This window comes from Mus musculus, chromosome 7 (genome assembly GCF_000001635.26).
Source record: "Mus musculus strain C57BL/6J chromosome 7, GRCm38.p6 C57BL/6J".
Lineage (NCBI taxonomy): Eukaryota > Metazoa > Chordata > Mammalia > Rodentia > Muridae > Mus > Mus musculus.
In genome coordinates, this window is record NC_000073.6 from 99,939,054 (window position 1) to 99,962,941 (window position 23,888).

Consider the following 23,888-nt stretch of genomic DNA (forward strand, 5'->3'; position numbering starts at 1 on the left):
TTTATTGGGGAATTGAGTCCATTGATGTTTAGAGATATTAAGGAAAAGTGATTGTTACTTCCTGTTATTTTTGTTGTTAGAGGTGGAATTATGTTTGTGTGGCTATCATTTTTTAGGTTTGTTGAAAGATTACTTTCTTGTTTTTTCTAGGATGTAGTTTCCCTTCTTGTGTTGATGTTTTCCATCTATTAACCTTTGTAGGGCTGGATTTGTGGATATTGTGTAAATTTGTTTTGTCATGGAATATCTTGTTTTCTCTGTCTACGGTAATTGAGAGTTTTGCTGGGTATAGTAGTTTGGACTGGCATTTGTGTTCTCTTAGGTTCTATATGACATCTGCCCAGGATCTTCTGGCTTTCATAGTCTCTGGTGAGAAGTCTGGTGTAATTCTGATAGGTCTGCCTTTATATGTTACTTGACCTTTTTCCCTTATTTCTTTGTTTAATGCATTTGGTGTTTTGATTATTATGTGATGGGAGAAATTTCTTTTCTGGTCTTTATTGGGAGTTCTGGAGGCTTCTTGTATGTTCATGGACATCTTTCTTTAGGTTAGGGAAGTTTTCTTCTATAATTTTGTTGAAGATATTTACTGGCCCTTTAAGTTGGGACTCTTCTCTCTCTTCTATACATATTATCCTTAAGTTTGGTCTTCTCATTATGTCCTGATTTCCTGGATGTTTTGGGTTAGGAGCTTTTTGCATTTTGCATTTTCTCTGACTGTTGTTTCAATGTTTTCTATGGTATCTTCTGCCCCACAAGATTCTCTCTTCTATCTCTTGTATTCTGTTGGTGATGCTTGCATCTATGACTCCTGGTCTCTTTCCTATGTTTTCTAACTCCAGGGTTGTCTCCCTTTGTGGCTTCTTTATTGTTTCTATTTCCATTTTTAGATCTTAGATGGTTTTTGTTCATTTCCTTCGCCTGTTTGATTGTGTTTTCCTGTAATTCTTTAAGGATTTTTGTGTTTCCTCTTTGAGGGCTTTTAGCTGTTTACCTGTGTTCTCTTCTATTTCTTTAAGGGAGTTATTTATGTCTTTCTTGAAGTCCTCTATCATTGTGATGAGATGTGATTTTAGATCCAAGTCTTGCTTTTCCTGTGTGATGGTGTATCCAGGACTTGCTATGGTGGGAGAATTGGGTTCTGATGATGCCAAGTAACCTTGGTTTCTGTTGCTTATGTTCTTATGCTTGCCTCCTGCCATCTGATTATTTCTAGTGCCTCCTGCCCTCTCTATATCTGACTGGAGCCTGTCCTTCCTGTAATCCTGTGTGTCAGAACTCCTCAGAGTCCAGCTGTCCTTGTGATCCTGTGATTCCGGGATCCTGTGATCCCGAGATTCTGGGTGTGTCAGAGTTCCTGGGAGTCAAGCTGCCTCTGGGACCCTGAGAACCTGGTGTGACCAAGATCCTGGGATCCTGGGATCCTGGGATCCTGGGTGTGTTAGAGCTCCTGGGATTTGAGTCTCGGGCGGGGTTCTTGCATCCCTGGATCCTACTGGTCCCAGTTATTCCTGGTGGTTTTGGGACAGATGTTGTGTCCTACTCACCTCTGATCCTAAAATCCTGGGTATGCTAGAGCGCCTGGGAGTAGAGCCTCTTCTGGGTACTGTGGGACTGGCTGCAGAGTTCATGACCAAGGTAAACCGGCACAGACCAGAAGGAGTAATTCTCTAATACAGTTCCTGGAGGAAATGGCATCTCCCAAGTACCAACACTTGGAGGCTTTTGGATAGTTTGCCTGAGCATATTACAAATGGGAAGAGGCAAAGCTCTTTCAGAGACTGCAGCCCAGAGCCAAGGCTGCCATCAAACCACCCCCTGTCCTGCTGCCACCTAAGCTGATACTGATCCTTCCCAGCAACTGTTCTTTGCCTTTGAAGGTTCCTGGGGCATATAGCACAGAAAGCACACAGAATTCTGTGCTTGTTAAATGCAATCTTTTATAGGACTGAAAACTTGTGAGATCCAAGTGCCTTTGTTTTATTTTTATTGTTTGGAGGAAGAGCCTCACTATATACATAACCCAAGGAGACCTAGAACTTACTACAGTGTCTAGGTAGCTTAACTGCAGCCCTCCTGCCATTCTCCCAAGTGCTGATATTACAGATGTGTGCCACCATGCTGTTTCCATGTGTGCCACCATGCTGTTTCCAAATGGCTATTTTTAATAATAACTAATGATGATCAATACTATAACCAGAATCATATGTCACCTGCATATGAAGTCAACAAATACACTGACCCAAGACAGCCTTAAAATTTTCTGTTTTTTAAGCTCAGGAAACCTGTCCTTTATGCAAACTAAGCCAAAAGGATGAACAGGAAGAAACTGGCTAGAGTGCAGTTAGGCGCAGTGCTGGTTTTACAGTGTTGTTGGGTTTTTTTGTTTTGTTTTAAACTATTGTTTTTTTCTATCTATCTGTGTATAAATATGTATGTATATGTTTATAACATAAATATACAAAATATATAAACATATATGTTATTCATTCTTATTGTATGAATATTTGGCCTGCATGTTCCCTACATGTGTGCCTGATCCCCACGGAAGTCAGAAAAGGGCATCAGATCCTGGGAGATGGAGGCTGTAAGCGCCTCTGTGGGTGGTGGGAATCAAACCCAGGTCCTCTGCAAAGCAGCCATGTCTCCAGCCCCCTCTTCCTACTCTTATATTGCCTATCTCCATTTATGTTAAGGCTTCATTAATTTTAACCCATTTAAAAAATAACTTGAAATGTTAAGAAGGCTACATAAAAATCCTGAAAATACACTACTCAAAATATATACAGCAAGCATTAGATGTCCAAATTGTTGTGATTAGAATTGATATTAAGCTGTTTATTTCTATATGAATACAATTATATTTTCAAAAAGTCCTTCCTTGGACCAGTGGGTTGAGTTGGAGGGTGAGGGTACCTGACCACCTGCTTTCAATCCCCAGGACCCACACGATGGAAAGAGAAAACCAACTCTCATAGTTTGGCTTTTGACTGCCACATGTGTGTCAGCACGTGTAGGTGCTCACACACACTCTAAGAAATAATAAAACATAAGTAATGAAAAATGCTCAGGCAAGATGTGGCCCAGTCATATGCCTAATTAGTTAAGTTTAGACTATCATCTAATATTGGGGACATGCTTGTATCTGAGCACTGTTCTGCTTAAGAGATTGCAGAGGATAAAGGAAAGTAAAATACACGCTTTAAAAAAATCTAATTGAGGATATTAAGTTAAGGTGTACATCGTTAATGTCAAAAACCTGCACATATGTCAACCTGATGGTAGACATACAAACCGCATCACACACAGCACCGTATCCCAGCCTGTTCTTACTCGTCTGTCTGTCGTCGGGTCCCTTAATCTTTCCACAGATTCCACTGTCCCATTCAAAACTACTTCCTCCATCTCTACGTGGATGGATAGAGCTTCACTGCTCTTAGGCTGCACAATCAATGAGTATTCCTGGTGCCATGGTCTGCAAGGCAGGGCTCTCTGAGGCAGATGTCCACCAGACGTGACCCACTGACCTGCTCCAGACAATGCCCACCAGACATGCGTGACCCACTGACCTGCTCCAGACAATGTCCACCAGACATGCATGACCCACTGACCTGCTCCAGACCATGTCCACCAGACATGCGTGACCCACTGACCTGCTCCAGACAATGTCCACCAGACATGCGTGACCCACTGACCTGCTCCAGACAATGTCCACCAGACATGTGTGACCCACTGACCTGCTCCAGACAATGTCCACCAGACATGCGTGACCCACTGACCTGCTCCAGACAATGTCCACCAGACATGCGTGACCCACTGACCTGCTCCAGACAATGTCCACCAGACATGCGTGACCCACTGACCTGCTCCAGACAATGTCCACCAGACATGCGTGACCCACTGACCTGCTCCAGACTTGTTTTCAGCACCACTGCTTCATCCCTTTTTTTCTGCTCATCAGCTTTCCTCTTCCCCATTTCGGAATCCTCCTGCAGTAGCTTGTGTATCTGATCATCACAATCTTTTTCTTCCTGTAACTTCTCCCCTCTCAGCTGAAAAATACAAACCACACAGAGACTGTAGAGTTTTAGGCAATCCTAGACTTAAAAACATCTTTACAGACCAGATCAAGCGGCAGTCTCCAGGGTGACTCTCTTATTCGGCGCAGCCACCCTGATTGCTAAGTCAATCTGCTTTTACTTGGCCCTAGCTCAGTGGTGCTCAGCTTTCCTACTGTTGCGACCCTTTAGTGCAGTTCCTCATGTTGTGGTGACCCCCAGTCATAACATTATTTCATTGCTACTTCGTAACTGTAAATTTGCTATTCTTATGAATGGTAATGTAAATCTGATATGCAGGCTATCTGCTATGTGACCCCTGTAGAAGAGTCATTCAAGCCCCAAACTGTGATGGGAACCACAGGTTGAAAACCACTGCTCGAGGGAAACATTTACTTCCCAGCACAGGATCAAACTGTGGTGTCTTCTTAAGCAACATAAAACCATAAGAGCTAGCTATATAGCTAGATTTACTCACATAGGAAAAATAAAACTTAAACCTAAAAGTTCTTACCGCTGAAGTTACATATAACTGTATGGGGCCAGGGGCAGAAGCAGCCGCAAAGCATGTAGAGCTGGCTGGGTCTATTAGCAACAGCAATGACTCCTCCCAGGTCCTGCATGTTATGTTCATATCCTATGGTCACAGGTTAGGTCAACAAATACACAAGGCCTACATAGAAATCCACAGCACAGATATGTATCTCCTCATTTGGGAAAGGCAGAGCTGCATTATGCAACTAGCAGAGGACTTTTAATAAAAAAACTGAACGATGTTAGGCAAGTGGTTAATCACTTATGTAACTCAAAATAGGGGCCTCTGCATCCTACTCTAAGAAAACCATGATTGTGAGTATTCTAAATGGTCGACAGAGGATCCTGCTGTGCTCTTACCAAGTATCAAGCAATTCTCCCTAGTTTCATTTTTTACTGCTCAAAGTTTTAATAAATTTAAATGAAATAATATATATCCCAACTACTGATAAGCTATTTACAGTTTCCATTTCTTGTAAAAAGATAAAGCTAAGAGGTCTGCCTACACTTGGAATAGACAGAAGACAGCCAAGGGGGGCAGCCGCTACTACGATGACCAAGTACGTGATGGAGAGATGGAGTGTCTGGTGCACTATGAAGAGAGGCAGAACTGGAGATGTCACAGCAATGAGCAACAGCCAGACATTAGCCTGAGGTGCGTGGCGAGGTCTGGACCTGTGCCGCTGACTGCTCTGTTGGTGGCCCTACTGCAGTGGCGCTCTGTGTCAATGTCTGTGGCCCATGTTACCACCAAAGGCCATGTGGAAGCTGCTGCCTGAGGCCACGCTGATGTCCAAGGGGTGAGCTGAGCTGACCCCACCTCTGGTACACAGGAGAGCTGGCTCCACCCCTCACCTGGGCAGCACAGGAGAGCTGACAAGCTGGTCAGCTCAGTACCACCCAGGCCTAGATCCAGGGCTTTGAGCTGGCCCACTCATCTGTGAGCTGCTAGAGTGTGTGAAGGGCCCAGTTCTGCAGAACCAAAGCTGCAGGATCTCCATGACACAGGGCAGCAACAGGCTATCTGAGAGGAGTCCCGGTGCGGATCCAGTCTTGACTGCGGGACAGAAGCCAGGGTCCTTGAACCAGACCAGTGACTCACTGCAGTGAGCACTGGAAGGAAAGTTGGATGGTATGTGACACACTGTGAGTGACACACTGTGAGTGACACACTGTGAGTGACACACTGTGATAAGCTGCAGCTTCATAGTGAGGGTTTTGTGGTGGTGTTTTGGGTTTTTGTTTTTCTTTCCTTTTGGTTGAGAGGTTGCAAGGATGGAAGGCAGATATGGAGGGCTGGGAGATGAGTGGGATTGGAGTGCATGACGTAAAATTCACAAAGAATTAGTTAAGTTTTAAAAAGATGACGTGGTAGTTGGCAGAGTTGGCTGCCGTGCCAGAGTCGTCCGCTCGAAAATGGTGGAATACTTGGCCTCCATCTTCGGCACCGAAAAAGACAAAGTCAACTGTTCATTTTATTTCAAACTCGGAGCATGTCGTCATGGAGACGGTTGCACAATAAACCGACCTTTAGCCAGACCACTGCCCTCTTGAACATTTACCGTGACCCTCAAAACCCTTCCCAGTCTGCTGACGGTTTGCGCTGTGCTGTGAGCGACGTGGAGATGCAGGAGCACTATGATGAGTTCTTTGAGGAAGTCTTCACTGAGATGGAAGAGAAGTACGGGGAAGTCGAGGAGATGAACGTCTGCGACAACCTAGGAGACCATGAGGAGGATGCAGAGAAAGCCGTGATCGACTTGAATAACCGTTGGTTTAATGGACAGCCGATCCATGCAGAGCTGTCCTCAGTAACTGACTTCAGGGAAGCCTGCTGCCGCCAGTATGAAATGGGAGAGTGCACAAGAGGGGGCTTCTGCAACTTCATGCATTTGAAGTCCATCTCAAGAGAGCTACGACGGGAGCTGTATGGGCGCCAGCGCAAGAAGCATAGATCCAGGTCCCGATCCAGGGAACGGAGTTCCCGATCCAGAGACCGTGGACGCGGTGGTGGAGGTGGAGGTGGCGGAGGAAGGAGCGTGACAGGAGGCGGTCAAGAGACCGGGAGAGATCTGGACGATTCTGAGCCGAGCCCTTTTTACCGTGTGTCTGCTAGACAGTGTTGTAGTTGGTTGACAAGCCAGTTCATAATGGGATTAAAAAAAAAAAAACCAACAAAGATGGGTTTCTGAATAAACTTAGTAGTGATACAGTTAAAAAAAAAAGATGACAAAGAAACAAGACTATTTTAGGGGGAGGTGTGTCTGTTTTAATTAATTAGTTAGTGAATTATTTCCTTGTATATACATTTGCATAGATGACTGGGTGCAAGTCAGGAAGCCATGGTGCATGCACTTGAGGACAATTGCAGGAGCCTGTCTTTCCTTCTGTATGGGTCCCAGGGGTGGAACTCAGATGGTCAGGCAGGGCGGCAGCTGCCTTAACAAACTGAGTCATCTCACTAACAAAAGGTCTCACTACTGCATAGCACAGGCTAGCCTTGAGCTGAGTCATCTCACTAACAAAAGGTCTCACTGCGTAGCACAGGCTAGCCTTGAGCTCAGGGTGCTCCTCCCTTGGCTTCCCACGTGCTGGCATTCCAGCCTTGTACCTTCACACTTAGTTAAAAATCATACTTCTCACAGGAGGTTGTCTCTAGATTTAAATAATAACAACAACAACCCATAGCAACAAAAACAAAACAATAGAGCCTGGCTTTATTCTTTCCATTTCTATAGGTCTGACTGCTATAGCCTGAACTAGTCTCGAAGTCACTGAAGCTACTTCAAGTAGTTATATGTAAGCAGGAAACACCACGTACACTGCAGTGAAGTGGACTTCCAGCTCCACCCAACTCAAATGAGACCATACAGGAAGAGGAGCAAATCCACAGACAGGAAACAAGACGGAAGTCAGTGCTCACAGGCCATCTCAGAGACTCTTGTTTGGAGACTAACCACAGACAACACACAGATGGGCATTGCATCTTTCATGGGATACAGAGGAAAAACGAGATCAGGCTTTAGCATCACAGTAATTACATTTGCTAACAGTGTGCCAGGCACTGAGCTAACAAACTAGGCCTCTGTGTCCATTACACCTCTACCCCTGCCCATGTTTTGCTCACACCCAAGGCTGCAGGAGAGGATCTAAGAGCTTAGGGTAGCACATGGAAGCTATAGACCACCCCCACAGGACTTACCCTGCTCAGATCTTCATTTGCATGTGTGGCTGTAAACTGGTGTTGAAGAGGTGAGCACAAGAGGCCCCTGAGTTCAAGGAAGCCCTCTAGTAAACCAGCTGTACTTATGAAGTGTCTATGAGAACCCCAACCTCTACCTGTGCCTGGACCAACATCTCACTCAAAAGTAACTATAGTCTTGGTTTCTAACACTTTAAAATAATAAAATCATTTTATCTTCTCGAGGCTCTTTAGAGCCTGAGCTAGCCTTGAACTTCCCAGCCTGCTGCCTCAGTTTCTCAAATGCTGGGAGAATAGGCATGTGCCACTGTATCCGGCCTAGCTTTGACTTTTACGTACATAGAGTACTCTGTTTTTTGACTGCCATCCTTCATTCACCATTCCAGGAAACTTAGCTGTGTGCAATTTCTCATTTTGTTCTTTGTATTCTATTGCTTGATTTTAAAACAATCTGACCATCTATTATTCATAGGTACCTGGAGACATTCTAGCCTGTGGCTATTTAAAAATAAGCTGGTATTCTTGACGACTTACCTAGGGATATGCATACCACAGAAGTCTGGAAGAACCTGTGAGTCATCCGATGTGGGCGTGCGGCCAGCTTCTCAAGCTCACTGTACAGACTACACTCCCACCTGCAGCCCCTCCTGCCAGGAGGAAAACAGTCGCTCCCAGATTCTCCACCACTCAGTGCTCTATCTATTTTTGCCATCCTGTGGGCTGGTACTGCATTAGGACTTTGAGAGCCAGGCCCGCAAAGCACTTCCCGAAGCTCGTTACTTGCACATCCTCTTTCTGGCATGGTTAGCCACGTCACATCTTTGCCCTTCTAATAAGAGTTACTTATAGTCTTTGGAGATGAGGACTGTCAGGATAAAATATACACATACATGTGTCTGCATATATTTCTCTGTGTTACAGCTTACATATGTTCATTAAAAGTCCATGTGTTCAAAATGTAACCCTCATATTTGGAGGCAGGGCTCTGAGAGATTAGAATTCTATGTTCATATTCTGTCTAACATCTTGGAGCTGTTGTCTTTTCAGCCAAGGGAGAGGATGTAAGGTGTTGTCTCTGTGGTTTTAATTAGTATTTCTCTGATGGCTAATTACGCTGTCTTCATGTCCTTAATAGGCTATGTTCTTTTGTGAAATGACTGTTCAAACCTTTTGCTCTTTTATAATTTTATTTACTTATTACCTTATTAGCAAGTACAATAATTTTTATATATATATTCTGGATACAAGTTCATTGTTACATACACATTTTGAGAATATTTCCTGCTAATCTTTGCTTTGCCTTTTTATGTCTTAAATGACAGATTTAAAGAGCAAAGTTTGTGGGGTTTGTTTGTTTGTTTGTTTTGGGGTTTTTTTTTTTTTTGAGACAGGGTTTCTCTGTGTAGCCCTGGCTGTCCTGGAACTTTGTAGACCAGGCTGGCCTCGAACTCAGAAATCCACCTGCCTCTGCCTCCCGAGTGCTGGGATTAAAGGCGTGCGCCACCACGCCCGGCGTTCGTTTGTTTTTACATTTTGACACTATCAATGTATTGGTTGTCTTAGTTAGGGTTCATCACCGTGAGCAAAAGCCCCTTGTGGAGAAGAGGGTTTACTTCCCTCGCAGTTCCACACAACAGTTCATCGTGAGGAGCAGTACAAGCAGGAATCCAAGCAGGGTGGGAACCTGAAGGCAGGAGCTGATGCAGCAGCCATGGGTGCTACTTACTGGATCACTCACTCATCACTGCTTGCTCAGCCTGCTTTCTTACAGAACCCAGGACCACAACCCAGAGATAGAAATACCCACCGTGAGCTAAACCTTTCTCCCATCAATTATTAATTAAGAAAAGCCCCACGGGCTTGCTTACAATCTTATAGAGGTATTTTCTCAATTGCATCCTGTCTGATGATTTTATCCATATAACTGAGTTTGTTATTGTGTATTGGTATTTTTCGTCTATTAGAAAGTTGGAAACATTGTTATCCTTTCTAAAAACCCCCTGGCTGTCTGGTCTAAGATCAAGACATTACTGTTTCCTTCTTGCACTTTAGTTTTTACACTTTTTGTTTGTTTGTTTTGTTTTGTTTGAAACAGACTCTCACTATGTATCTCTGGCTATCCTGTAGCTCATTGTCCCCCAAGACAAAAAACAAAAACAAAAATTTGAAACCTGGTTAAAAAAAAAAACAAAAACATTTGAACAGATATAACATCTAATGTAACATCCAGAAGATAAGAAAGGTGAGAAAAGATTCTCAGCATCATAGTCTGGGGGAGACGGTCTACCCGGGCGCGCAGCACTAGCTCTTCACTTCTAACTACAACTTTTCAGTCTTCCATTTCTTACCCAAGCAAAAACCGAGAGGGTCACTATGTGCTCATTTTTTTTTAAATACTAATAAGAATAATTGATAATTATATATGAATTTACATGTGCCAGCAGCAGTATTTCACAATAAGGGTAAGCTAGGGAATATGGTATTCATTTTAATGACCAGGAAACTAAGACATACAAAGATTATGTAGTTTGCCTAAACTCACACATTAGTAAGTTGCAAAAGTAGGATTTCAAGTTGGGCAGTTGGCTCTGCAAGATTACCTCTTGGTTTAGATTAGTATTAACTGTAGAATGCATATTTCTTGATAAATATCTGCATTTTTAAAAGCCTAAGATAAACAAGTAGATTTTTAATTATAAAAAAGAGTTAAGTGAGCCAGGCATGGTGGTGCCCACTTTCAATCCCAGCATTCAGACCCAGAGGCAGGCAGAGCTCCTGAGTGTAAGGCCTGCCAGGTCTAGAGATTAAGTTCCAGGACAGCCACAGATATACAGAGAGACCCTGGTTTTTTTTTTTTGGTTTTTTTGGTTTTTTTTTTTTTAAAGTGAAAAATTTGAATTTATTTTAAAAATAGTTTTGTTTTGGTGTTTTTGTTTGTTTGGTTGCATGTTGCTTGTTGGTTGTTAGGTTTCTTGAGACAAGGTTTCCCTATGTGTAGCCTTGTCTGTCCTTTAACTCTCTCTGTAGACCATGCTGGAAAAGGGCCATAAACTGGGCAGTGGTAGTGCCCAGCACTTGGGAGGCAGAGGCAGGCAGATTTCTGAGTTCGAGGCCAGCCTGGTCTAGAGAGTGAGTTCCAGGACAGCTGAGACTACAGAACAGAGGAACCCTGCTCTGAAATGTCCCCCACAGAAGGGCTACAAAGATGGCTCAGCCCTTGTTGCTTTCCTAAAAGGACCCTGGTTCAGTTCCCACATCACGTGGCTCATTACTGTATATAATGCCAGCTTCAGGGCGCCAACTTCCTTTCTGGCTTCCATGGGCACACATATGGCAGATACACAAATACACACACACACACACACACACACACACACATAAAAAAAATAACTCTTTAAAAAAGTAATAAAAGATAAAAATAAATTTTTGTAGAATATTTTTAAACTCATTTTTAAAAGTTATTTCTGGTTATTATAAATAAGACTACTATGAACATAGTGGAGCATGTGTCCTTACTACATGTTGGAGCATCTTCTGGGTATACGCCCAGGAGAGGTATTGCTGGATCTTCCGGTAGAACTATGTCCAATTTTCTGAGGAACCACCAAACTGATTTCCAGAGTGGTTGTACCAGCTTGCAATCCCACCAGCAATGAGTGTTCCTCTTTCTCCACACCCTCGCCAGCATCTGCTGTCCCCTGAGTTTTTGATCTTAGCCATTCTGACTGGTGTGAGGTGGAACCTCAGGGTTGTCTTGATTTGCATCTCCCTGATGATTAAGGATGTTGAACATTTTTTAGGTGCTTTTCAGGCATTCGGTATTCTTCAGTTGAGAATTCTTTGTTTAGCTCTGTACCCCATTTCTTAATAGGGTTATTTGGTTTTCGAGTCCAACTTATTTCTAATAGCCAGAAGCTGGAAAGAACCCAGATGTCCCTCAACAGAGGAATGGATACAGAAAATGTGGTACATTTACACAATGGAGCACTATGCACTTATTAAAAACAATGAATTTATGAAATTCTTAGATAAATGGATGGATCTGAAAGATATCATCTTGAGGTAACCCAATCACCAAAGAACTCACATGATATGCACTCACTGATAAGTGGATATTAGCCCAGAAGCTCAGAATACCCATGATACAATTTGCAAAACACATGAAACTCAAGAAGAAGGAAGACCAAAGTGTGGATACTTGGATCCTTCTTAGAAGAGGGGACAAAATACCCATGAAAGAAGTTACAGAGACAAATTGTGGAGCAGAGACTGAAGGAAGGACCATCTAGAGACTGCCCCATCTGGGGATCAATCCCATAAACAACCACCAAACCCAGACACTATTATGGATGCCAACAAGAGCTTGCTGACAGGAGCCTGATATAGCTGTCTCCTGTGAGGCTCTGCCAGTGCCTGACAAATACAGACGTGGATGCTCACAGCCATCCATTGGATGGAGCACAGGGTCCCCAGTGAAGGAGCTAGAGAAAGTACCCAAGGAGCTGAAGGGGTGTGCAGCCCCCTAGGAGGAACAATAATATGAACTAACCAGGACCCCCAGAGCTCCCTGGAACTAAACCACCAATCAAAGAAAACACATGGTGGGGCTCATGGCTCTAGCTGCATATGTAGCTGAGGATGGCCTAGTCGGACTTCAATGGGAGGAGAGGCCCTTGGTCTTGGGAAGGTTCTATGCCCCAGTACAGGGGACTGCCAAGGCCAGGAAGGGGGAGTGGGTGGGTTGGGGAGCAGGGCAAGGGGGAAGGGGATAGGGGATTTTCAGAGAGGAAACTAGGAAAGGGGATAACATTTGAAATGTAAATAAAGAAAATACCTAATAAAAAAAAGTTATTTCTGACTTTTGGTCTTGACATTCAGGACAACACTGGCACTAAAGTTTTCTATACGGCAACTGAAAATGTTGGAGGGGCAATGACAGTTCAGTGGTAGAGCGCTTGCCACTATCAGAGTGGCAAAAAGTCGAACACTGTTTGTTTTAAACCTTTATTTTCATGTGTATGAGTGTTTTGCATGTATGTATGTATGTGTGTGTGTGCATGTATGTATGTATGTATGTGTGTGTGTATGTATGTGTGTGTGTGTGTATGTATGTATGTATGTATGTATGTATTTATTTGTACCATCTGAGTGTGGTGCTGGCAGAGGCCAGAAGGGGCATTGGATTCCCTGGAGTTACAAAAGGTTGTGAGCTGCCATATGGGGGCTGGGAATTGAACCTGGGTCCTCTTTAAGAACTATCTATATACAGTATCTACACTATCTATAGTAAACATGGTTTGGTTTTGGTTTTACAAAATACTCAGCCCTGGTCAGCATTTTCTCACTGTGTAGTATGAACTGGCCTCCAACTTGCGATCTATCTCAGTCACTCAAATCCTGGGATTACAGGCAAGCACAACTGTGCCCAGTTGCTGTAAACAACATTTAAACATGATTACTAGGTGTCCTGACTACTGCTGATTTCCCGTCTTTAATCCTTTTTCATAACCTGATTTTTTAAAAATGGTTTTCACCAGACGGAAGAAATGGTTCAGCAGTAAAGAGTGCTGGCTGCTCTTTCAGAGGGCCCAGGTTATAGCCAACACCTCTATTACTGAGTCCCAGGATGATCTGACAGTCTCTTCTGGCCTCTTTTGGCACCAACATGTAAATGGTAAACACAGATATATTCATACACATAACAATAATTTTTAAAAGAATTTTTAATGTTTTTCACCATTCAAAGACTTATACAACTCTGCTGCCTTTCACAAAAGGAAAATGATAAAGCTATCCTAACTTACTAAAAGCATACTTAATCAGACAATTTAATAATGTATTTTGTTTGTACTAGGGGCTTAACAGTTACAGCTAGATGATTTCTTTATTTGCTTTGCAAGTAACCTTGAAATGATTTTATTTAAACTATTTCCTAAGCTATAAAAATAATTATAGTAGTATAATAGCTTTAAAACTATTGATTGTGTCTCATAAATATGAAAGTAGCAAGGCAACACAGCACCTTTCAGAAATACCCTTAATAAATTTGATCTCACTCTGAATTTATGTATGTTATTTTCTCCAAAGAGTACATTACTTCAAAAAGGAGACCACATCCTTATCTAACATTCTTTGAGTTTAAGCGTCTATCATGCATTTGCCTGCTCTTAAACACATAAGGCCCTGCACCTATTTCTGTCTCTAGAGAGAGCAGGAGCACATGTCAGAAGAAACAGCAGATAAATAGACATAAGAGCATCAGGAATCTAAACATGCATCCAGCCTTACCATGAACCAAGGGCACTGTTATATAAATCATTGTTCATAAAGAAAATGCTTTAGGATTATATAACCAACAACAGAATAAACATTTGGTGAGCACCTATACTTATAAATGCTATAGGAAAATCATTTAAAAATAGGCCAACAACCTGCTTCCTCTGTGAGGTGACGGAACATGTTTTACACTCTCTAGGTTGCTACACGTGTTCTATAACATAAGTAAACAAAATACATAAGAGAAAGGCTAGTTCAAATCAAGGTAAAATGTGTATATAGCCAAGTAGATTAAGTGAAATGTTCAAGTTTCAGTAAAATAGGTTCTATTTTATAGTTCAAAGCAGAACAATAATGAGAGGATTTTAAAATATAGCTTCAGAGACTGGAGTTAGCTCAACAGTTAAGAGCACTTGTTCTTGAAGAAGACCCAGTTCAGCTCCCAGAACCCATGCATGCCAAGGGCTCACAGCTGCTGGTAACACCGTCCCAGGAGCTAGGATGCCTCTCAAGTCTGGTCTCTGAAGCACCCACATTCACACGCACGCACCCACACACAGGCACAAATACATAGCTTTTTATATAACACACATACACAGGGGAGGAGAGGGAGTAAGGGAAGGGAAGGGCGCAGAAGGAAGGGGAGGGAGAAAGAAGAGGAGGGAGGAGAGAGTAGGAGAGGAGGGGAGAGGAGAGAAAGGGTTCTGGAATCACTTTCCCTCTAAGCCTGCCTCTCCCTATTTAGACCACCACGCCCTAGCTCTTCAGCTTTACCCCAGCGCTAGTAACCTTAACTTCTGCAATCCTTTCTTGACACCAAAACTGACAGCTCAGTATTTTTTTTACTGCTCTTTTAAAATAAACCTAGATTTATGACCCAAAGCCACAACTAGTTGGGCACAGTGCCACATATCTATAATTTCACCTTCTTGGGAGGCTGAAGACTTGTATTTCAAAAGCAAAACAACAATATGCAACTCTAATAACTTCTTTGGACACATCTTTGAATTTACTATATCCTTTCTACCAAACTTTTAGCAAAAGTTTAACTGTGGTTTAATTTAACATTGCTTATGCAAAAAGTATCCTAATTGGTCTTATTTCCATTTTATGAGGCAGACACTGCAAGCTCCTAGCAGTAAGCACGCTCTTTCTTACTAAGGCAATCCTCTTTGTACACAGGAAACTAGCACACCTGCTAAAATGCAGTGTTTGCCAGGCTCTCCACCAGGAGGGGTCTGTGACATCAGAATTTAAAATTCTGATGAATACCCCCGTGACTCATACCAGGTGTTCAATAACCATGTACGTAATAAAAACATATCATCGCTTTTACACTGTATGTGTGTGTGTGCACGCGTGCACGTACCTAGATGGAAGAAGTGAGCTGCTGTGGTGTCTACCCAGCCTCACTACGTGCCTCACTTGTAGAAAAATGAGCAAGCACCTGCCCTTCTGTCACCACAGGCCTTTGCCTGTTACCACAGGGTCACCTGCAGCCATACCCTTCCCACCAGGAGTGACTGTCCCTCCACGCTCTCAGTGCTTCTTCCAGGCATTTATCTCCATGAGAAAAGCATCACTACAGCTTGCCTCTATCCTAGACCAACGCCTGATTCTGGTAAGTAGGGCATTTACCTTTATAAAGTCAATGCCCACATGCAGAATTATCACCTAATCGTTTATAAGCCTGAGAGAGCAGTGGTGTAGGAGTGGACCAGGGATGCTTGTCTGACAACAAAAGGCCAGTCTCAGACAATTAGTTTGAAATTAGAGAAAAAAAAAGTAACAGTTATAGGCTGGAGCTGGACCTCATTGGCAGAGTATAGCCACCATGCCCGAGGTTCAATCTCCAATAATTGAATAAAACAAACAAACAAAAAAGATTATGATAACATACTTAAAAGGTTTTTCAGTAGTAAATATTTTATAATTAAGAGATTATTCAAAATATCCTATGTCCTCCATACAATGCTCCTGGAGTACTTACTAAAGTAAAAAGCATACAAATAACAGCAGCTACAGTAACTGGAATGTCTGGGAGGGAAAGTTACACAAGCAATTATTAGCAAGGGCTGTCTGAGTATGGAACACAGCTTTCTTGACTGTGTGATAGCCCCTAAAAGCCACACTTCACCTGCGACAAGGCAGCTCAAAGGTTCTTAGCTACATTTACTTCTAGTGTAGCTTTAAATCTATCTAGACTGTTATAAAATAGTATGAAGAAAGACAGGCTATGAGTCATACATTTTTAAAGACCCAAAGAATTAAAGATAAGCATTCTTGAATGCCAATATTTCAATTAACTGTAAGAAACTAAGCGCCATGCTAACATGTAGGTACCTTTCTCAGGCATCCATACTCCTCACTGAGTTCTCCCGGCTTGCTTAACTTGATTGGCGTTCTGAATATAAACTCTGGAAGAAAGGGAAAATACTTTTTAATTCAGTTTTGTAGGAAGGGATCTTCACAGTATCCAACCGCTGACAGCCATGTTACAACCTGCATAAAAAATTATGGTTATCTTTTTTTTTTTTTTTAAACAGTGTTTCATCATGTAGCCCTGGATATACTGGAATTCACTATTGTAGACCAGGGTGACTTTAAACACACAGAGATCTACCTGCCTCTGCCTCCCAAGAGCTAGAATTAAAGGCATGTGCTTTCATGCCTGCTTATGGTTACCTTAATTTGAATACTCATTTAATCAATACTTACTAAAGGTTATAAATCAGGACTGTATTAAGCTCTAGAATATAAACAAATACAATCCTTGTGCCATGGAATTACAATCGTGAGGAAGAGCAGAAAAGAAGGAAACAAGTGAGAATATATTCTGAGCAGTGGTAGTAAATGCTATCAGAAGGAAATTAATGTAGGGTGGAAAGAAAAGTCTGTTTTATTCAGAGTGGTCAGGACAGGGTTCATTGATGAACATGCCAAAAAAACACAAAGAAAATTGCATTTAAGCCCTATGTCACACATCACGTGCATGGCCGCGCGCGCGCAAGCACACACACACACACACACACACACACACACACACACGTGCATATATGTTTTATATTTTCCAGTATGTAACCTACTTTCTTTAGCCCTCCAAGCCCTTAGTGGCTCTCATGAGCCTACCAAAGAAAGCAATTACTTCCTTCAAGGGGCTCCATTAATTGGTCATCTTCAAAATCACCACACTGCTCAACCCCTGACTAATTAACCACAAAACAGGAACCATGTACATTACAATTTGATTTCTCATCTAAACTTCTATCTTCTCTCTTTCTATCCTCTATTTGTTAATCAAAGACTGAGGTCTATAAGGCATATAAAGTACATGGATATTATGCAAATGGACAATAAAAATAAGAACTTAGAACAGGAGTAGGTAAGTCTTATAAAAAACAAAAAGCCATGCATGTTGATACTATCCTGTAATCCCTGTACTCAGGAGCCAAAAGCAGAATTGTCATAAATTCATTAATAGCCCAGACTACAGAACAAGAACTTATGTTTAAAAAGGGTGAGGGGTACACACTTTATTTCTGTAAATATGACAATAGTTTATATCCTCATGATATTTAGTGCTCTAACTATGGTAACAATTTTACAATTTGTTGGTAACTTTAACCTCCCAGTGTTGGCTTTATAAAAACCAAGTTCCTCAAAAGCCTTTTGCTCTTTTTCAGTTGTCTCAAATGTTTTCAAAAGAAAGTATACTGAAGAATAAAGAAGAAACTTAAAAAGTGAACCTGATAGAGATTCAGAAACAGGGACTCAAAGTTCTCCCATGCACTAAAAAGACACTCCACGCTCAGTTTGGAAGACAATCTATCACCTTCACCCACTGCAAGTCCTGATACTATAAAGTCTTTCTTCTTTAACACCAGCTGCCATTTCCAAGTTGAGCTTTCTAGCTATACAACTGCCAACTGTTATCCAATATTCTTTCTCATTAAATTCCTTTTTTAATTAAATTCACAAGTGTAGATTTCTGCTTTTTATTACTTTAGCTGTATTTTTTCATAAAGTAATCTGAAATAAACAGTATACCAGGAGCTGATAAAAGCAAAAGGAAGTAAAAGAGAAAGATTTAAAAGAAGAACCCAAATGGGGTTGCACACTGGGCTTCAGTCTACAGTCACTGTTAATACTACAACAACTAACATTATATATTGTGTTCCTCTGCGTGGCTGCTTGTTGTCCACAAGCCAAACTGCTGGCACCTGCATGTTGAGCCGAAGACGAGTGTGTTTAACAGACAATAAACCCGCCTTCCTAAGCCAGCACTGGGTGATAGACCCTCCAGCTCAACGCGGAGCTGCCATCTGCTCAGCAGTGTTGGCAACAATGGCATTCCTATAGAGATTTCATGAGGAACACCAGGACTTCCCACATGGCTAAGAGCAGTTTACATCTCCTCTAGAGGAGATCTGGTCCCCGTATTGACTACATAAGCCCATCTTCCTGGTTTGTTAAAGCTCTCTGTGTAAGTGAAGAACACTACTTCTCCTTTCTATCACGGTTGTGGATTCTTCTTCCAGTGGATATTCTTTTAGAACACATTACTCGAATTCTTCTTCTTCTTTTTAAAGACAGGCTCTTTTCCTGGAACTCCAAGGTCCACCTACCTCAGCCTCCCACGAGCTGGGCTTAGGGTTAAAGGCACGTGGCGCTGCCATGCCTGACCTACAACTGTTCTTTCATGGCTTCTGCACTTCAATTCATATTTGGAAGACCTTGGGACCAAGACATAATCAATTCTATCATAGTTCCTTCTGGTACAAACTATAACAATCTTCTCAGATGCACTTTTTAAATTTCTAAGTATTTTGAGGAGCAACATAAGGAACATATGCAGGCTTATAAATAAGACTACTATCCAACATAAGAGAATAAAAATACTTCAGTGATAGCTGGGTAGAAATAGCAACTTGTTTACCATTAGAAAATTTTCTCTGTTTAAAACAGTTCTTGCTGGTTATTTAGTATACAATGAATTCTATTATTTTATATAACTAATATATACTAATTTCAAAAATAAATAAACTTTTCAAGTCTCAAGAGTATAATATCTTCATCTTGTAAATAATCTAAAATTTAAAACTTGATCCCAGACAAGTGTAAGAGCCTCGGATAAGAAAGGTTCAATTCCCTGGTCTATAAAATCAGAATAACAGCAAATATAATTCTAATTAATGATATCATTCACTATAGACTTAAGAATCAAACGAGGATAAGGAGAGTGAAAACAATTTGTAAATAATTTCAAACAGAGCAGCATATAGCACAATTTATTAAACATAAAATTATATTATAGCATATTATATTAATGGTATAATGCTCCTTAAATTATAATTTGTTTTTATTTATAAGTTAAACTTGTAAGAAACACAGATCTAGCTGTTTTTATATGTACATTTGCACAAAAAAAAGCTAAATTTGCTTTGAAACATTCATTAAGAATTCATACAGGGCTAGTGAGATGGTTCAGCAGGTAAGAGCACTGACAGCTCTTCCGAAGGTCCTGAGTTCAAATCCCAGCAACCACATGGTGGCTCACAACCACCCATAATAAGATCTGATGCCCTCTTCTGGTGCATCAGAAGACGGCTACAGTGTACTTATTTATAATAATAAATAAATCTTTGAGTCAGAGCGAGCAGAGCCGACCGGAGAGAGCGAGGTCCAACAAAAATTCACTTCCCAATAGCCACATGAAGGCTCACAACCACCTGTACAGCTACAGTGAACTCATATACATAAAATAAATAAATAAATCTTAAAACAATTCATACAAGGATAAACAGCTGGCATCACAGCCCTAAAGACGTGTAAAAGACATAATAATATCAGGTTCAGACACTTGTTCTGCCCATGAAATGAAATTATTTAGAAATGGCAAAGCTTTGCTTTGTTCCCATCTCATCTATCAAATACGAGTCAAGAAAATGGCCAACCTATCTCACAGGCAATTAGACCACAATTATTATTATTATCTAGCCTATATCTTACTATGCCTCTAACTTTGAAATCAAAAGACAAGAGTAGGGTGTTATCGTATATTGACTAACATTAGGACTGACATAAATCATCTGAGTATTGGGTTAGAATAATGGGTTGTTTTCTATGTGTCTTTTTTTTAAATTAGGTTATTTTCCTCATTTACATTTCCAATGCTATCCCAAAAGTCCCCCATACCCCCCCCCACTCCCCTACCCACCCACTCCCACTTTTTGGCCCTGGGATTCCCCTGTACTGGGGCATATAAAGTTTGCAAGTCCAATGGGCCTCTCTTTCCAGTGATGGCCGACTAGGCCATCTTTTGATACATATGCAGCTAGAGTCAAGAGCTCCGGGGTACTGGTTAGTTCATATTGTTGTTCCACCTATAGGGTTGCAGATCCCTTTAGCTCCTTGGGTACTTTCTCTAGCTCCTCCATTGGGGGCCCTGTGATCCATCCAATAGCTGACTGTGAGCATCCACTTCTGTGTTTGCTAGGCCCCGGCACAGTCTCACAAGAGAGAGCTCTATCTGGGTCCTTTCAGCAAAATCTTGCTAGTGTGTGCAATGGTGTCATCATTTGGAAGCCAATTATGGGATGGATCCCCGGATATGGCAGTCTCTAGATGGTCCATCCTTTCGTCACAGCTCCAAACTTTGTCTCTGTAACTCCTCCCATGGGTGTTTTGTTCCCAATTCTAAGAAGGGGCAAAGTGTCCACACTTTGGTCTTCGTTCTTCTTGAGTTTCATGCGTTTAGCAAATTGTACCTTATATCTTGGGTATCCTAAGTTTCTGGGCTAATATCCACTTATCAGTGAGTATATATTGTGTGAGTTCCTTTGTGATTGGGTTACCTCACTCAGGTCTATGTGTCTTAATTAAGGTTTCTATTCCTGCACAAACATCATGACCAAGAAGCAAGTTGGGGAGGAAAGGGTTTATTCAGCTTACACTTCTACATCGCTGTTCATCACCAAAGGAAGACAGGACTGGAACTCAAGCAGGTCAGGAAGCAGGAGCTGATGCAGAGGCCATGGAGGAATGTTCCTTACTGGTTTGCTTCCCCTGGCTTGCTCAGCTTGCTTTCTTATAGAACCCAAGACTACCAGCCCAGGGATGGCACCACCCACAAGGAGACCTCCCCACTTGATCACTGAGAAAATGCCTTACAGTTGGATCTCATGGAGGCATTTCCTCACCTGAAGCTCCTTTCTCTGTGATAACTCCAGCTGTGTAAAGCTGACAGAAAACTAGCCAGTGCATCTGTGATCCACATCCCTCTGCTGAGACACACTGTCCACATCCCTCCTCTGCTGAGACACACTCTACTCTGTCCACATCCCTCTGCTGAGACACACTCTGTCCACATCCCTCTGCTGAGACACACTCTGTCCACATCCCTCCTGTGCTGAGACACACTCTGTCCACATCCCTCCTGTGCTGAGACACACTCTGTCCACATCCCTCCTGTGCTGAGACACACTCTGTCCACATCCCTCCTGTGCTGAGACACACTCTGTCCACATCCCTCCTGTGCTGAGACACACTCTGTCCACATCCCTCCTCTGCTGAGACACACTCTGTCCACATCCCTCCTCTGCTGAGACACACTCTGTCCACATCCCTCCTCTGCTGAGACACACTCTGTCCACATCCCTTGCTGAGACACACTCTGTCCTTATTTGAGTGATGTCACTTGTGCCTTACAGTGGCCTAAGTGACTTCTAAGTTATCTTAGGGCCAGGCAATCCTGATGCCCACAGGCGTTCATTATGTTTACCTCTGTCACTCTTTACCCTAAATCTCGGGCACTATCTAAGTCAACAGTACTCATCTATGTGAGAGAAGCCAGACGTACTTTATAAAGAATATCAATGTAAACATGTCTTAAGCTCTATTAAACTCATGGGACTGAGTTGTTATCAGAAAACTGTTTCCAAAATCATGCTGTGCTTAATTAAATATGGCTAAAATCAACCAAGTGGTGTCAGACTCTCCAAGTTTGGCCCAGTACAAATCAGGCTGAACTGAGTTTCAGTCTTCTCTCACCTGGATCATTTCCCTGCCAGCTAGAAAGCAAGCCTGTGGGGAATCCCCACAAAGGATAATGTTTTCTTAAAAACTAATCTACCTCACAGGAAAGCATACCATAACTGCAAGTAGTATTAGTGTTAGCAGCCAATGAGCAATCCTTACAATAGGCCTCCTGTGCGGCATGTACCTGCAACCCTAGTACTCAGGAAACTGAAAGAGAAGGATCTTTGTAAATTCCAACCCACCCCAGATACATAGCCTAGGCTCAGCCTGGGCTATGCAGTAGGATGCTATCTCAAAAATATAAAATAAAATCTTTACAATAAAGACATGTAACAGTTAATGAGCTCACAATATATACTAAATATCACATACATACAAACCACACACTGCGATCTGTCATTATGAAGGATTGCCTATCAACTTAGCCTTTGCCTGATCCCTTCAACTAGGATTTAAGATAGGGCTCCTATCCTCCCTGACTTACCAGTAAGAATGATTTACTGCACCTAACTGATTCTAGAACTACCTGCTTATCTGCTATGAATATGAAGTCTTGGCACACGCACAGCAGAAAGGGTATGTGATCAACTCTAGGCACTAGGTCTCCAGCAAGGTTCTCTGGTGACAACATGTACACAGTGTTCTTCTTTCTTTGCTGGGGGAGTAATACACATCTTGCATGCCTCCACTCAGGGAAAACTCTGGAAGCCTGAACCTAACTTCCTCCAGACTTTGTTCCACAAAATGTTTCCTCAGTATTATTTTTTTATTTTGCTCAGTATTATTTCAATGTCCTAGATCACAGCTATGAGTTCAACTATCTGCTGAGTCCTGTAAGTGCTCCTATTGCGTGTGGGTGGTGATTGGGTACAGACAGACAGACACAGACAACAGACACACAGATGCACATGCACACGTGCACACACATTGTGCAGCACAAGCTAACCTCAAGATCTTCCTGCCTCAGACTTCTGAATGCTGATATTACAAATATGCACTACTAAATGCCTAGCTTTAAAAATTCTTTGTCTCAGTTTGTATCTGAGAAATGACAGCAATAAGCACATCTATAGTTGATTCAGCATCAACTTTTTTTGTTTGGTTGGTTTTGGTTTTGGTTTTTCGAGACAGGGTTTCGTTGTGTAGCCCTGGCTGTCCTGGAACTCACTCTGTAGACCAGGCTGACCTTGAACTCAGAAATCCGCCTGTCTCTGCCTCTGCCTCCCGAGTGCTGGGATCAAAGGCGTGCGCCACCATGCCCAGCTCAGCATCAACTTTTAATTCACTCTTATTTCCTAGTCTATATTCTTCTGAAGTCTGTAAAATTCCACTACAGTTCAATCTTACAGGTAAAATGCTATTTGGCTTAGCATAGTTATAACATCAAAGTCACAGTTCTGAAACTCTGAAGTGCGGCACTTCAATCTGCCTGGATGAGTGTGAAGAAAACAGACCAAGCAAAGGCCAGAAATGAAAGCTCCCCTTCCCACTTCTGACCGTATGTTTATTAGCTGACAGGAGGTGGGTGCTTGCCACTGTGTGCATCGAGGTTAACGAACAGCCTGGGCAGTCAGCACTCTTTCCTCCACAAGGGCCACGGGCGTTGAACTCAGGTGGCCAGGGCTCACAGTATGCATCTGGCCTGCTGAGCCCTCTTGTTGGCCCAAAAGCTCCTCTTTCAAATCAATCTTTCACAGCTGAATAGTGTAGCAGACACTTAACATTATCAGTGGGTAGAACCATTTGGCTCCATGATTTGTAAGATAGTTTGTATCTGCTGA

General features: G+C 42.2%; 1 protein-coding gene and 1 pseudogene across 5 annotated transcripts in view; one reads left to right on the forward strand and one right to left on the reverse strand.

The window, feature by feature from the left end:
• Rnf169 (ring finger protein 169) overlaps positions 1-23,888 on the reverse strand; it is a 61,077-nt gene that overhangs the window by 18,800 nt on the left and 18,389 nt on the right. For 3 of the 5 annotated variants that reach the window (NM_175388.3, XM_030241982.1, XM_006507187.4), the window contains exons 2-3: positions 16,414-16,487; positions 3,906-4,052 (exon numbers count right to left, since the gene is read on the reverse strand). In NM_175388.3, the coding sequence (NP_780597.2) occupies positions 3,906-4,052; positions 16,414-16,487 (221 nt within the window). Of the gene's footprint in view, positions 1-1,385; positions 3,864-3,905; positions 4,053-16,413; positions 16,488-23,888 lie in introns of those variants that run through there. The other 2 variants (XM_006507188.4, XM_006507185.4) reach the window with 2 other exon arrangements.
• Gm18959 (predicted gene, 18959) lies at positions 6,009-6,571 on the forward strand (annotated as a pseudogene).